This window comes from Palaemon carinicauda, chromosome 8, assembly GCF_036898095.1.
Source record: "Palaemon carinicauda isolate YSFRI2023 chromosome 8, ASM3689809v2, whole genome shotgun sequence".
In the NCBI taxonomy this organism is placed as follows: Eukaryota; Metazoa; Arthropoda; class Malacostraca; order Decapoda; family Palaemonidae; genus Palaemon; species Palaemon carinicauda.
This window is the reverse complement of record NC_090732.1, coordinates 12,872,428-12,889,113: the sequence shown is the minus strand read 5'-3', so window position 1 is coordinate 12,889,113 and position 16,686 is coordinate 12,872,428. Positions and strand designations below refer to the sequence as shown.

Genomic DNA, 16,686 nt, shown 5'->3' with positions numbered 1-16,686 from the left:
CATAAGCTTCAAATACAGAAAATTGCCTTTATAGAAATTACAAAAGGCCATTATTCCACAATGCATAACAGTATCAGTCCCAAGTTACTTTCCCCTGTTATATATAAATATGCTGTACTGTATTTGTTCTACAACTCGATGCTTTTAAGTCTTTTCAGTTAGGGAGCATTCACTTTCATTGTAAATGGCCCTTAACTGAAAGGACATGGTAGTATCGAGTTTACATAAGTCCAAATATAACACAGCGCACACACTTAAATAACAGGGGAGAGTAAGTTGAGACTTATGTAAATGAATCTCCAAGCCCTTGCATAAAATCTTTTTGTCTCTTCTATCAGGCACTGTTCTGTACTCTGTGTTATATAACTGAGTGCTTTCCTACATTTGATATCATGTAACTAAGAATAGTATTTTTATGTTTTTCCTCTCAAGTTTTTTAAAGTTATAAAAAGAAATACACACCCTGGGAGTGGCATTAATGGGGGCAGCAATTATTCACAGATTTTCAACATTTCCTGGTGTGTGTTACCTAACCACTATGAATATTAGTCTTATAGCATACAATTTCCAAATTCTACCATTCATACCAAGCAAGCAATAATTATGATGCATTTTTAAAAGAACATGAAGCCTATCTCTAGAAACATGAGGGCAATAGTTGGGAACTCATTTTACTCCTTTAAAGCATAGATCAGTTAACAAAAAAATTGTCCATACTTTTTTTACTTTCAAGCGGTCTGCTGCGGTCCTTGCTTCTTCCTTGGCTTTTCGATGACTTGTCTTCCCTCGAAGGATTCCTCTCAGACCCCCCTTTACTACGACTTGATGGCTTGTTGCTGCGGCTAGTGGATGAATCCTTTTCTGTTTTTCTGCTGGAGCTTCTGTCCCCTCTACTAGGCTCTCTACTGCTACGACTTGGCCCCTTATCTTTTTTGGTGGATGCTCTGTCATTCTTATTAGATTCTGGAGACCCTTGTGCTTCACTGGATTTCTTATCACTCGCACGCTTTGATCTGGTAGTAAATATAGTATGATGAAAAAATACACACTAATGTATTTGGGAAGCTGCAAGATGCAAAATCAATAATAAAGAAATACTTCAAGTCACAGCATACAAGTTTTGAAACTTCAACTAGTTATGTGAAAAAAAAGAAGCTGAAAACTCATAAAAAGTCAGTGCCAAAGAGAACATTAAGACATGACAATATTAGTACTTCCTGGGTTAAACAGATTTCTAAAGGCTACTAAGGAGCAAAAAGTGAACATTACGTACAAATACTTTTTATACAATTAGAAATGCATGAGAAATTATCTATCTATTCTACTATTCTATCTATTTGCCAAGGCACTTCCCATAATTTTGGGGAGTAGCAACATCTGAAAAAGGAACTAAAGGGGACCTTTCTTCTCTTCTCTCCTCCCAGCCTGACAAGGGATTCAGCCGAGTTTGGATGGTACTGCTAGGGTACCAGAGCCCACCCTCCCCTATAATCCACCACAAATGAAGTTTCATATGCTGAATCCCCTACTGCTGCTGCCTCATCGATCACCAAGGTGACCGGAGGAAGCAACAGGCCCTACCGGAACGGAGTCACAAAATGAAAAAAGCAATTTAGAGGCAATGTTTTGGAATTTATTTGGATGCTGGACCTGCTTAATACTAGTGTTTTTAATACCATATCATACTTTGTTTTAATGGTTCAACAAACTTTTATTTTTCCATGGTTTTCATCGAGTATTTGTTATACCATGGTTTACCCCATTCCCATTGAATATGACAAATTAGGAGGTAATTTGTATTTTTTCATAACTATACAAACCTGAGTCCCTTAAAAAGGAAAATTACAGCAAAGTTGGAATACAAGAATGAAAAAATTATCACGGTGTCAAAAACCAGGTGGAGGTTACTTGTCGGTAACTGGTAGGTAACCGCCTACCCCTCCCTGCGCTGGCTTACTGACAAAACATTATGATAGCCGCTGGGACTTACTAGGAGACTAATTCTTAGGTGAGAGGATGTCCTCTTTCCAACTGGCTGCAAAACTTAACCCAGGATACTCAGAACTTGTGCATCTGGGATGCCGAAAGAGTTAAGGATCCTACCACCAATCATACCAGTGGCATAGAAATAGAAGGAGGTTCACGGCCCTAGCTTCAACGGTTGTTCTGAGCTGAACATCTCCGTTGTAGACCTGGCATAATGTGAGATGTATTCACCTGAATCACAATGTATGTCTGGTTATGTCACACACCCCCTTGTAAGGAGTGTGGGGAAAAGACTCTTTGTTACCCATTTGCATTTATATCTAAATATATATATATATATATATATATATATATATATATATATATATATATATATATATATATATATATATATATATATATATATATATATATATATATATACTGTACAGTATAAGTAAATCTATATAGCGGACTCCTCTTTATATCGCAAGCTTCTAAGGGAAGATAAGTTTAATATTTTTCATGGGTTTTGTTAAATTGTTATACTGTATTTGGGTCTAAAAATTAATAAATCAAATTATAGTAATAAATAAGAATACTGTACAGAAATTCAGTTTGGTACCAAGTACGCAATGTATACGGTTTCTTTAGTTTGTTCGAAAGAAGAAATGCAGTGTGCCGTAGGCCACACAAAGAATCGAACATCCATATGGAAAGTGAAACTTGGGAAGCATGAGGAGAGTAGCCTAGATTACCCAGATGATTTTGTACAAGACACGCTATTGAAGAGTAGAGGAACACAACCAATCAGAACAAGCTGATCAGTATCCTGGCCGCCTTATTGGCTGTCAGACCAACGGTTCAATTTGATTCTATTCATAACTATGTGATATTGCTCTGCAACTGCATCTGTGTTGTGTAGTGTATTTTTGCAATTTTGGCTAAAATTGTGAATGGCTTTTAAGCCCTTTGATGCCAAGTAAACGGTTCAATTTGATTCTATTCATAACTATGTGATATTGCTCTGCAACTGCATCTGTGTTGTGTAGTGTATTTTTGCAATTTTGGCTAAAATTGTGAATGGCTTTTAAGCCCTTTGATGCCAAGTAAACGTTCTGCACCTTCTAAGGTTTCTGGCAGTGAACCCAAACATTAGAGAAAGATGCTTACTATAGCTGAGAAAATAAAACTACTTGATTTGCTTCAGAAAGGGAGAAGCTGTGCTAACTTCGGCCGGAACTGTGTTATCAATAAATTTACTGTTCGCTAAATCTAAGATTACCAAAAGAATTTAAAGATGACACAGCAATATATTGCTACTAAAGCATTTTCATAATGAATGTATATACATGTAATCTACTGTATTGTATTTAATAATTTCATAAAAAGAATTTCTTTTCTGTAATTTTTCATCATAATTGTTCAACGCAGATATTAAAGTAAGATCACATAAAACAGAGTAACACAGATCTTATTCCATTTAACATCTAAGGATGACCGATGTAAATTTGGAACTGGCGTATGGTGAACTGACATAAACCAGGGTACTATTGTACATTTGTGAACAAGGGCATGCAATTTAAACAGAAGTAATGGAAGGTCTGTAAGTGACTGACCTTAAATATTATGATCTGTTAGAAATTTGTTTCACAACACACAATTCTGTCCAGATCTAAAATACGAGATCAGGGTGTGTTTCTGCAAACTTGAAAGAGCCGCGATCAAAGAACACAGTTGCTCCCTACATTTCACCGAAAAACTAGTAAATAATCCTGTTGCTTTTCAGATACATCGGTAATGGTTTGAGCCTAACAATTCAACACGTCAAGAATTGTGTTGGGATCAGGATGGCCTACATACTTTTCTTTTATAAGAGAAGATACTGTGTAACTCCTAATACATTATCAGCAAAAAGGGAGGATTTCCACTGAATTGCCAACATTTTCACCGACGGGTAACATCCTTTTGTTAGCCAACCTGTATATCCTGTATTTAATAGATTCCTCTTAGTATTTACTAACAGTTCTGACAAATTACTGTAGATTGTTCTGTCGACATGGTTAGAATAGATAACTGTTCTGTCTTATAAATGGACAATCTTCTTGGACTTTAATGCAACTTGAAAGTAAACAAGACCTTGCAAATTAACTTTAAAATTGAGGCCTATAATCAGTCTGGGTCAAACTAAGAAATGAGCTAATATCTGAGAATAGGCAGAATATAATTTCCTCTGGAAAAATATCTTCAATCACTTAGGCACATGAGGATATTTGTCCTCTGCTTCATTACTTTCCTCTCAAGTTACTGTATTTCTGCCCTATTCCCCTTCTTGATTTTGTGAAAGCTCATCCTCGGAAAGGATAAGATAAGTAAATTTATTCAAGCATGTTTCACAATCGTTAATTAAATCTCAATTTAACGCCTTCTTCCTTGGAGGTACTATGCCAGTAATGATATTATCATTCATCCCACAAAAGGAGCCAGGCCAGCAGGTGCCCTTAGAAATAACCTTAAAACTACTTGCAGCTATCCCTAAATTTAATAGTCACATGAGCCAACCCAGACACATTAGGACGAGACCTTTAGTTTGCCTGTTCCAATAACGTTTTTGGAATATTTATTACAGTGCTGTACTCCTGTGAAACAGAGGCATCATATGATATGCTTCATCGTCTACATTGACACAAAAGTAGATTACTTACACTTGGTCTAGAAGTAGGAGTGGAAAATAGATAAAAATTCCTGTACCATTCTTCTAGCTTGGAATCCATTTGTGTACAGAATAAAAGATACTGAACCAAATTGAGAGATCAAAGCTTGTGAATAAGGATTCAATTCTATTCTATATGGGCTAAAAAACATCATTACGATCAACTGATGGCAAAACATCAGCAGATGCTAGCCTTGAGTTTAATGTAGAAATAGTTAGACCATGGATATCAATTAAAGTAGCTTCATTATCACCTTTTAGAGATTAGGGACAACTGACTTCATAAAAGAGCAAAAAAGCTCCCTAAAGACTGTTTAACAATCTTAATTTCATTCCTAATACCTGTCTGTTCAATCCCAGTTTGAACAATACTGTACTTTCTACTGACTCTACTCTATCCATAAATTTAACTAGCCTTGTCTGATCAGAACTTTTCCCTTATTTACTATCTTTTCTTTTATGTTTATTTGTCTCCACCACAAACCCTTTTAAAAAGACATTCTACATACAGTAATCTATCACAAGCTTCTCTGGATACCCCAGACAATACAAATATAGCTTTAAATCCCATTATTGACAAAGACATGAAACATAAATGGCATGCAATCTTATCTTCTAGGAGAAGCCTTTTCACAGAACATTTAGAGCGCAAACAAATCTTAGGACTGCCAGTAGCTATCACAGTCTTTAAGTTTGTTCTATTATTATTATCATTATTACTAGCCAAGCTACAACCCTAGATGGAAAAGCAAGATGCTATAAGCTCAAGGGCTCCAAAAGGGAAATATAGCCCAGTGAGGAAAGGAAACAAGGAAATAAAAATAAACGATATAAGTAGTAATGAAAAATTAAAATAAAATTTTTTAAGAAAACATTAATAACATTAAAACAGATAATTCATATATAACTATAAAAAAAGACTTATGTCAGCCTGTTAAAGATAGAAACGTTTGCTGCAACTTTGAACTTTTAAAAGTTCTACTGATTCAACTACCCAGTTAGGAAATTCATTTCACACTTGGCCATAGCTGGAATAAAACTACTAAACAGAAGACTATAAGTACAGTAACTCAAAAAAGTTGGAACCATGCTGCACGAAGATCGGAACTGCTTAGTAGTTCAAAAGCAACAGTCCATCAAGTGTTACTAATATGCTCCCAGCCTCATGCAATTCATTGCAGTTATCATATTGCACATGACTTGCTTTTTTTCCATTAATAGCTAAGATGACCAGGAGAATAAAGAATTCTTCATATATTGCTTCCTTTAAGAATTTACATAATCTTAACTAGGAAATTATATGTTATCATGATGTAGGCAGAGAGGCTAATGGAATTACATCAAACATAAGTCATTCCAATCTACCTTATCAAGTATCTCACATGAAGACAGAAAGGTACTTTTTTTGAGGATAGATAGCATTTGAGTAATTGTTCATTTATACAGTAAGCAATTCCTAAATGCTATATAGGTAAAAGCTTAATCTTTATGCATCACTGCATTGTCTTCAAGTTGCATCTTGAGCCTATATTCAAATGTGTTCAAGACTGACATCCTCCTCCAATCTCAGTTACATGGAATATCTATTTGGCAAGATATCCTTCCTCTTTAGCGATGTTTACAAAATTCTTGCTAAACACTTTCCCCCCTTGGCAATTGGCACACGATTTTATTGGTTTTCTATGCACTATTGAAGTTATTATGAAGCTTAGAAATTACAAATCTTTGATTTGCTGTAAAGATGCCAAAAATCTCAGAATACCCATAACTTGCTGTAAGGGTGATAATGCAGGTCTTATCTACCTTATTTGTAGCGGTCGTAGAGAGCAACGTAATAAGCATTTCTGAATTTGTTACTTATACTAGCATTTTGTCTATCTCATCATTGGACCTTCATCACTATTGGCTTATTGGATGTCATCAGTACCTTTACATCTTCATGTATAAGTTCCCTGTGGTATGAGACACTTGATATGGTAAGATAGAATGCCTTTGGTTTGATCTAATCCAATTAACATATACAACAAATGATCTCCATGTTTTAGTTACAATTATGCACATTTTTTAATGAGGGATTTTGTATCATCCAGATCATCTTGGGTGGTCATAAAAAATAGCAAGAGACACAATTGGTACATGCATAATGATGTTCAATGAATTGTAATTCTAGGAGCACATTAACAAACTGCTAAAGACATTGAGAAACATATGCAGGCTGTCAAGAGACATTTTGGTATGTTGCAATTAAGGTTTACCATTAATATAGTTATTTTTGTTATTTTTCCGAAGTTCTGTTTGTGAGTTTACAACAGATAATACTACTTGATAATGTTCTCATGAGTATGGTCGATGGCATTCAAAGTTCATGAATCCCACTTTACAAAGTCACAGTAAGTATAACCCTCTTAATAGAAACATTTCCTGCGTCCTCCATGCCTCCCCAATAAGACGACAGGAACAACAACAGTTAATGTATCATACTGCATGTTAAAGACATACACAGAAATGGACCAGCTAGCTGGAGTGTAAACAGAATTTCTCAAAATACTGAAGCACAACTAAAATCAATGGTATTCAGTGCTAACAGTTACCTCAGTGTGATTGATATACAGTATAAAAAAAACAGACAGGAATGGCTAATGTAAAGTAAAGGTAATTATCTATTTAAAGTAAAGCATCAGTTACCTCTTTTTATCAGTGTAAATATCATTACTGTATAATTCAATGTACAATAATTAATACATTGTACTACATTTGTTAACTACCATCATGAATTTTCCCAAGATTTATACTACTGTATTATCATATATTTCAAGTAACATGTGATAGCATCACTCTTATTCAAATCTAACCCTATGCCAAGTAACTTGGACAAAAAAAGGTTAACCACCTTTTAGTTTACATGCTAAGATAGAATAAAAAAAGGAACAATGTACCTCTCATCCTTGCTGCCACTGGTGTCTGGCTTTGATCTAGATGATAATTTTTCTGGTTTTAATTCAACTGTCGAACGAGACTTGGAAGATGAGGTGGAGGCAGCAGTTTTTGGAGTGCGAGAAGATGATGACTGTGACTTTGTTGCAGTTGATGATTTAGAGCTTGAGGATGTAGGTTTCTTGGTTCCAGATGTGGAGCTTTTAGAGGCACCAGAAGATGAGGACTTAGGTGGACCAGATTTTGTTGGCTGGGACTTTGATGATGATTTTGTTTTTGGTTTCTCAGCACCATTTGTTGAAGATCTTGAAGGCTTTGATGCCTTTTCTCTGTCCCTCATTCTCTACTTCTGAAATCATAGAAATTTAGGCATTTGTCATTACTCCTAGAAAATATTTTGCAAATAGAGTCCTGTAAATTTTTTTTTTTTTTTTTGCACTACTGCTCTGCTACTTGTGTTCAAACCGGTACAGATTGGCCTGATCACAAAAGATACCATTCTATGGTCATAATTCTTTTGTCTCTGCAAAACTGATTCATGAAAATAATGCTAGTTACAATATTTCTAAAGTGCAAGTCTATTAAATATTCATATGTTAAATGCTTAAGTAGACAACCTTAATAAAATGGGGAAAAGTAACCTTGCAAGCAAACCCCAAAATTAAACACATTTATTCTGCTGCATATTCCAATAAAAAAAATTCAAAGAAAGTCTTACTTTATACATGAGAAACAATTCTCCATTTTATAAATAACCTCATGCAAATATCCAGGAAGTGGCATTAGAAGACTGGTTTCTTTATTAAAACTTTTGTAATTTTATCGAATGTTAGCTTTCTTTAGATTTACAATACAGTACATTTCCCTGCAAAAGCAAGCCTCTTAAATTTTATATTATGAAGAAGAATAAAGTAATGAAATAATAAAATAAAGAAAACCAGATTCTATATCAATATGTATACCTACTTTGTAAAATCTGGTAGCTTATCACAATGTAATTCCTTTCTAAATATGATAAATCAATAAAATCAAATTTGAAAGTGAAACCCTGAGTCCTTTAAATTAATAGTGTTATGACTTCTGCAGAGATGGAATGGCCATTAAATTATTAATACAGTGGTTGGTTAATGACAGGTTATGCAAGACGACGACTAACCCACTAACCTTTTATGGACTAACCACATTCGTCCTTAGGCCCAGGACTGAGAGAGGTAAACGAGGTGCGAAATGTAATTCAAAGGTTTGTAATGTAGAGAATTTTACATTTCTTCCTAAGCAGAGAGAAAGCATTTGTCCTTTTAACTAGGGAGACTCACTCATCAGTGGGAGGAAGTCCACAAAACCCAAACTGTCATCATTCATAGTCCTCCTAATATTTTCAAATACGGATGTAGAAGCTATTAGGGTATCAGCCAGTACTGGCTTAATTGAAAGCCTGTGCTTAGACATGGGATAAAGCTATATCTTTAAGGAGATAATATCTTAGAATAAAGCCCGGCAGATCAAGATTTATGTTTGATAAGATACCGACTCATCCTACCATTGGCCAAGAGGATGAGGACTTGCTTCTTGCCAAAAATAGTCAACAAGAAAGGGGGTCTGTTCCATAACTCAACAGCATCAAATGACTACTATGTAACGGTTGCGGCTGCTATAACCCCACAAGACGAGAACACGAAAAAAGCTTGAAGACCAAGTTGTTCTACTTTTCTTTGAGCCTACGTCAAACATGTTGCCTTAGACAAGATGCATACTTTTACTGTGAGGGAGCTGGGAGATGTTAAAAAATTACTGAGCAGTCACCTCAGGACGCAAGCCCTTGTAGGCAATGTCCCTTAAGTACAAACAAGTAAAAGTGGTCTGTTGGACATAACATGTTGTCATTAGGCCCAGGACTAAGAGAGGTAGCTGATGTGAAAAATATAATTCAAAGGTTTGCTATGTAGAGGATTTTCTGTTTCTTCCTAAGCATGGAGAGAGCATTTGTCCTTTCAAATACGGAGACTCACTCAGCAGTGGGACAAAGTCCACAAGACCCCAACTGACAGGTTCTTTTTCTTTCCTGAACATGTCACCATTCATGGTCCTGTCCAACAACCTCCTAATATTTCCATATAGGGATGTAGAAGCTATTAGGATATCGGCCAGTACTGGCTTAATAGGATTCCTGTGCTAGGATATGGAAAACATATATCCTTAAGAAGGAGATAATATCTTTGAATAAAACCAGACAGATCAAGATATATATTTGGTAAGATACTAACTCATCCTCCCACTGGCCAGGAGGATGGAGTACTTGCTTCTTTACAAACCTAGTCTACAAAAAAGGGGCTCTGTCCCATAACTAAACTGCAACAAATTACTAGTATGTAATAGTTGCGGCTGCTATATCCCCCCAAGACAAGAACACACAAAAAAAGGTTGAAAACCCAGTCATTCTACTTTTCCTCGAGCCTATCTCAAACATGTTGCCTTAGGCAAGATGCATATTTTTCCTGAGAGGGAGCTGATAGTGTTATAAAATTATTGAGCAGCCACTTTAAGACCCAAGGAGAGGGGTCCAAGGCTTGTGGATAATATCCCTTAGGTACAAACAGGTAAAAGTGGTCTGTTAGATGTAATAACATGTTGTTCAAAAATTTCACCTGGTGCTTCCTAGTTTAGTGGCAAGGTATTTGATACAAACACAGTACTTGAATTTTCATACATATATACATATATATATATATATATATATATATATATATATATATATATATATATATATATATATATATATATATATATATATATATATATATATATATATACAAATATATATATACAGTATATATATATATATATATATATATATATATATATATATATATATATATATATATATATATATATATATATATATACAGTATATATATATATATAATTATACAAATATATATATATATAAATATATATATATATATATATATATATATATATATATATATATATATATATATATATATATATATACAAAATTGCTAGTCCACTGCAAGACAAAAGTCTGTCTTTCCACTCTTTGTCTATTTATGGTCTTTCTATGCCAGTATATACCCTCAAAACTTCTTGGCTTGTCAACCCAATGTCTTCTCTTCCTTCCCATGCTTCTTTTGCAATCTCTAGGGCCCCATTCTGTCATTTTTAATCTCCATCTATTACTTGTCATTCTCATTATATGTCCTATTCAAGTCCATTTCTTCTTCTTCTTACAAGTTGTTAGCATATCCTCTACTTTAGTTTGCTCTCGTATCCACGTTGGCCTTTTTCTGTCTAAGTGTTATTCCCATCATTATTCTTTCTATAGCTCTTTGAGTTGTAACTAGCTTATGTTCTAAGGCTTTCGTAAAGCTCCAAGTTTCTGATGCATGAGTTAATACTGGTAGCACCATCTGATTAAATACTTTTCTTTTTAGAGAAAGTGGCATGTTATATTTTATAATCTCATTTTGTTTAGCTAAAGTTCTCTAGGCAATGCTTATCCTTCTCTTGTGTGTGTATGCATAATTATGTGTGTATATATATATATAAAATGGTGTGTGTATACATACAGGTATATATTAAGACAGAGTAGGCACCGTTATCCTTATCTCCGAGGGGTTAGTATACGATACTTTAATTTCTATGAGTACAGGCTGTTTTGGCATTTTTCTCTGTATGATTAATGGGGGTGGACATAATAACCTACATATCAATCGATTAGAACGAAAAGTCTACTTCAGAGACTAAGTTCATTGTTTACATTTGAGAGACTGATGGCGGGTTATTGCACTTGAGTTGGTTTCAATCGCTTTGGGGAGCTTTCTGCGTTTTTGAAATGATATATTTATCAGCTGTTTTTATAACCAATTAAAAGCTCACAAGTACCTATGTGTAAGTTCCTACATGTTCTTTTACAACACCCATTCCCAACTCTCTTTCTCTTTAATTCCATTATGACCACCGTCCAGTCCGGATGTCTCAAAAGACACAGAGGGAAATTACATAACTTTTTTTTAGGAAAAATTAGACAGTTTTTTTTAATTATACCATCACCCATATATGAGAGGGTCAGTCCCAGTATTCCCACCATCTACAGAGGACCATCACCCTTTGACCTCGCAAACTTAAGGTAAGAATTACTGTAAATATGCCTACTTATGATGCTGGTAATAGTGGCCTACGGGATGTATCGCTTGCCAGAACAGAGGAGCAGTGAAATTGTTCAATAATAGTGTTTACTGTATCTTGACCTGAAATACGATAAGAAGCTAGTTTTACGAAATATTATGATTTAGTGCTACCTTGACAGGAGAGAAGACATTTAAGAAGCCAACACAGGGTTGAGACTAAGTCTCAGGGTAAGTTAAGGATACAGCAGTCTAAGGGGGCTGTCATGCCCCCACAGTAGGCATGTAGGTAAGAATACTGCAGTCTGGTAGGTAAGGATGTGGCTTCTAGGTTAGGTTATGAAGGGAACTTTAGGTTAGGTGGTGTTCTTGTATTTGTTTCCCTATCAAAATGCGACTTCAGTCATACTTTTAAAATTATGGCACTTTGATGCCACTTACAAGAACCATATATTTTTCCAACTAATAATCTTGCATTTATAATGCATTTCTGACCAGCATTATTGCTGCAAATCACTAATATTTGCCATTTCTCCACCCAAAAGTCCCAGTTTCCTACTGGGGTTCCCTATTATTGTTTTTATATAAGGGAGTCAAAAAACTCATAAACGGGTGTTCTGCCCCAATAACAATGGTCAGAAATGCAAAAACCAAAAGACAGCGAGTAGGAAAAATATAGGGATCATGTATTTGACTAGAAATTATAGTACCATATATTTACCCTTCAGATAATAGGATCCCATGCACTCATACAGAAGGTGAATGCCACAGATAACAGACGACCATAAACACCTCAGTTGAAGTTATAAGATATGATAATAATGAATATATGGAACTAATACAGGATTGAACTGAAGTAATATATTACATCACTCACTCACTCCCTCTCTCTAAAAGCTAATTTATCGACTTGCCGAAACTTTATGCTTAAAATTAATTTACTCACATAGATGAAATACTGGAATGACCAGGTATGCCATCTAACTGAATTTAGTTCAGTCTATGTGACCTTGAGAATCTATAATAATACCGAGAAAATTGACCCAACAATACAAATCCCACATTTCTGGTAGCATGTAGAATAGTGTCCTGGACTATTGGTATTTTGATCTAAAAGGTTCTAATTAAGAGGAAACACGATATTACAATCTCCAAGTTGACACATAACGTAAACAACTAATATTTAATTAAAATCATTCACCAATATCCAGAAACTAATTTCCAGTCCCGGTAGTTACCAAGGTCTGCATTATTTTTTCATGCAGACAGCCTTGAAGTTGTTAAGAAAAGTGTAAGATTGGTATTATTATGTCCCATTTATGAGGTATTATTGCTTTCCATGAAACTGATATAAAACTCTGTGTCCACTTTACCTTTTCTGAAAAAAGAAGGTATTGACGAGGCAGACGAGAAATAAAAGACCGAACACCTCGGACGCCTGTCACTGTACACTCACCTGACTCACCTGTCAAACTCAAATGTTGTGGTTCGTAACCAAAACAAAACTTGGAATGTCCCATCATGCACTGCGATAAAACAAAATCACTATGGGATGCGTACTGTGGAAATTTCTAAATGAATACAAAATCTACTTTTCTTTTATTATTACACCTCATTCACGTTATATTCTTGTTTATAAATATTATCAAAGTATAATTTACCGATGAAACCTCGTATTTTTCTAATCGCTAAGTTGAGCAAACGGCTCTAATTTTTATACATAAATTTCTTGAATAGGCTAATGAGAACGTCGCTCAATTTTAAACATGCAATGTTTTAGTTAAATAATCACGCTTGAAGCATAAGAGAGAGAAAAAAGAATACAGTATCTGTTTTTATTAATGAACAGAGTGGATTCTTTTGAATTTTATAAAAAATGGAGCGCTATACCAGTGATACCCTAATTTCGTAACCTTCACGCTTCGTCATATAGATTTCTTGCAGTCACCGCAAGTTGTTTGTGGCATTTACGAACGTGAGTGATTTGTTTACTATATGAAATATTTTATTCTGTATACTAATAGAGAAAAAAAATCTTAAACAAATCCTTACTCCAATAAAAACACGTCCATTCAGTGGACCTTCTTGTCTATTGATATGTGGGGGACCTTCATCTTCAACCCCTCCCGATATTGATGTTAATTGTCAGGGTCACCACAATCGCCTTTCCTAGTGAGGTTATGACTTTATAAGACTCTTGGTAGTAGTCACTGTCTATGTTCTTCTTCAGCACAATATTGTTCACTATTTTTTAAGTTTTCTGCAACATTTCTAATTCATTATGAAAGTCCGTTGTATGCACTTTAGCTTGCAACTTTTGATTGGTAGTTTTATGAGATCCCAGAGACAAATCAGAGTAAAATTAAATGGCAGAAGTAAATAAAATTATATTTAACATCCGATATAAATCAAACACGTAAACACACTTTATGTATTCACTGACAACATCTGTTTTCGACAATGATGACATTAAGATTCAGGAAAAGTCAGAATAGTGACATTTTACCCATAAAACAATATGTTATGACCGTATTACAGTCATAAAACATTGGATTTTATACACTGCATTACTATATAACATGCCAACGCCTCAATGTTAATAGTATAAAAAAAAAATTACCCAGTCATCCCAGCAAAATTTACTATAATTCAAATGACTTGTTACATCACATTTAGACATAAGTGGTATTTTATTGATGTGTTGATACAAGTAGGCTACATATAATTACGATGATAAACTCTTATCGTGCATGTGGCTATATGTTGAAATGCGTCTCCTGCCATTGCATGATCTAAAATTCATGCCTAAAGATCTCAATTTGAGGGAGGAACCGTTGTCAAAGAAACATAATTATGAAATATTCTCCCCTGCTTAGTCTAACATGTTCGACACGGTGCGCGGTAAACGTGCCAATCTCTCTCTCTCTCTCTCTCTCTCTCTCTCTCTCTCTCTCTCTCTCTCTCTCTCTCTCTCTCTCTCTCTCTCTCTCTCTCTCTCTCTCTCTCCAGGGAAGGGTAAAAAAATAGAGAGAATGCGATCATTTGCGATGTTCATTATCACAAAAAAGTGTCAATACAGATATTAGTATCAGCGATGAACACGTAAAGGAAAGGACATGGCTCTGTCCTAATTGTAAAAGCCAAATGAAATAGACAACGTAAGAACAGGAAGATATGGAGGCAAAAATAAAAGAAAATAAAAAAAATAATAATAATAAAACAGGGGACAAGAGACTCGGAGTGTAGCTATTATTTTTTCTCAAGATAAAAAAAGATGAGATAATGTTCATGTTTTCTTTATGATCTAAGTTGGAGGAAAGAGAGGTGGATACATAGTGTTCATTTTGATGTTTGTAGTCATTTTTTTTTTCATTTGACTACCGGGAGGAAAAGCTGAAAAGGACTCTGAGGCCCTTAGCATCAATGGGCGTAGGAGATGACGATGATGATATTTGTAAATTGTAATAGCATGTTTGCTCATATTGGGATTAGGGATTCATGATCGTTTATTGATATATCGCTGTGGTTGAAGAGCTTCTTTGTTGGGGAATTGTTGGATAGGATAATTAATAAATGCACTTCGCATTGTTACAAAATCTCGATAAAGGGGCAAAGGTGGTTCCCCACTTTCACATATTACTGAGGTATTTGGGGGAAGATCGAAAGGCTCCAGTACAAAGTCTTAAGGGGCCCATACACGTTAAAAAAAAAAGCGTCAAAATTTTGCATCCAAATTTTGACGTGTGACTTTGATACAAAATTTTGACGCATAATTTTTTTTTGAACGTGTATGGGCCCCTTTAGACCTCGAGTGTGTATTGGATCTAGAGACTCCAAAGTAGCTTGAAATCCTGATCTATATATTGTGCTATCATAATCTATTTTCGATAATACTAATGTTTTACAGGTCATCAGTCAAGCTTATCTCTTTCTTTGTACCCCATACTGTATTAGACCAGTTTTTCATAAGGTTTAGAGAACTATTACATTTAGATATGATGTAAGATACACGAGCTTTCCAATTGAGGGGAGTATCAAATATGTCCCAAAAATTTTACCTTATCTTGGATTTGGATTTAGGTGTCACCCACTGAGAGATTTGTTTCTTGGTTTGGCTTCCATCTAATGTTTTTATAAAACATTATTGCTTGAGTTTTTCCTCTGCAGAAAGTATGAAACCAGCATAAGCAGTGCAAACTTTTATTTTTTTAATTAGAGTTATTTAAAATTATTTGTAGGTGAAGATTGTTTGATGAGTAGTATATTGCAAAGTTGTCCACGTAAAAGCTACTTTGCACTTCCCGTGGCATTTGAAAAACTATGCAAAGAGAAACCCACTTCAAATACTATTGTGCCGGTGTGACGGTCTGAACGATCCCCCGGTCTCAGAATTCTCCCTGACATTGTATAATGGTTCTTTACCACCATTAGCTCGCTTCGCTCGCATGAAAATAAAACATCAAGCTCGTATGTACTGGCAAGCGGTAATGTTGATCTGCGCACGCTAACATTACAGGAAAAGAAAACATCAACCTCGTATGCACTGGCAAACGGTAATGTTCGCGCATGCGCAGATTATCAAGGAGAATTCTGAGACCAGGGGATCGTTCGGACCATCACACCTGCGAACAGTTATGCTGTAACTCAGAGACTCTGGTGACTCGTGAATGCAACTGAATTTTATTTTGTGGTGACCGTTCCAGCCAAGAAAGGCACAAAAATTCAAACACAATGTTGCATGAAAATACAAGAATAGATAGGTTATCAGTGGAAGGAAAGAGCGATAACGACAATCTACAAAAGTTGCAAGATTCTGATTAAACATTATCTATACGAGTTTGGAATGTTCTTCCAACAATACAATCTCTAATAGAAATAGGAGGGTGTCCTCGAAAACCATTATGATGTTAGGGTTTTAGTATTGCAGGA

General features: G+C 35.1%; 1 protein-coding gene across 1 annotated transcript in view; it reads right to left on the bottom strand.

The window, feature by feature from the left end:
- LOC137644797 (dentin sialophosphoprotein-like) overlaps positions 1–13,241 on the bottom strand; it is a 51,476-nt gene extending 38,235 nt beyond the window's left edge. Inside the window, exons 1-3 of the mRNA XM_068377694.1 lie at positions 13,131–13,241; positions 7,615–7,961; positions 718–1,013 (exon numbers count right to left, since the gene is read on the bottom strand). Coding sequence (XP_068233795.1) covers positions 718–1,013; positions 7,615–7,952 — 634 coding nt within the window. The 5' untranslated portion in view covers positions 7,953–7,961; positions 13,131–13,241. The remainder of the gene's footprint in view (positions 1–717; positions 1,014–7,614; positions 7,962–13,130) is intronic.
- Between the last annotated feature and the right edge of the window lie 3,445 nt (positions 13,242–16,686).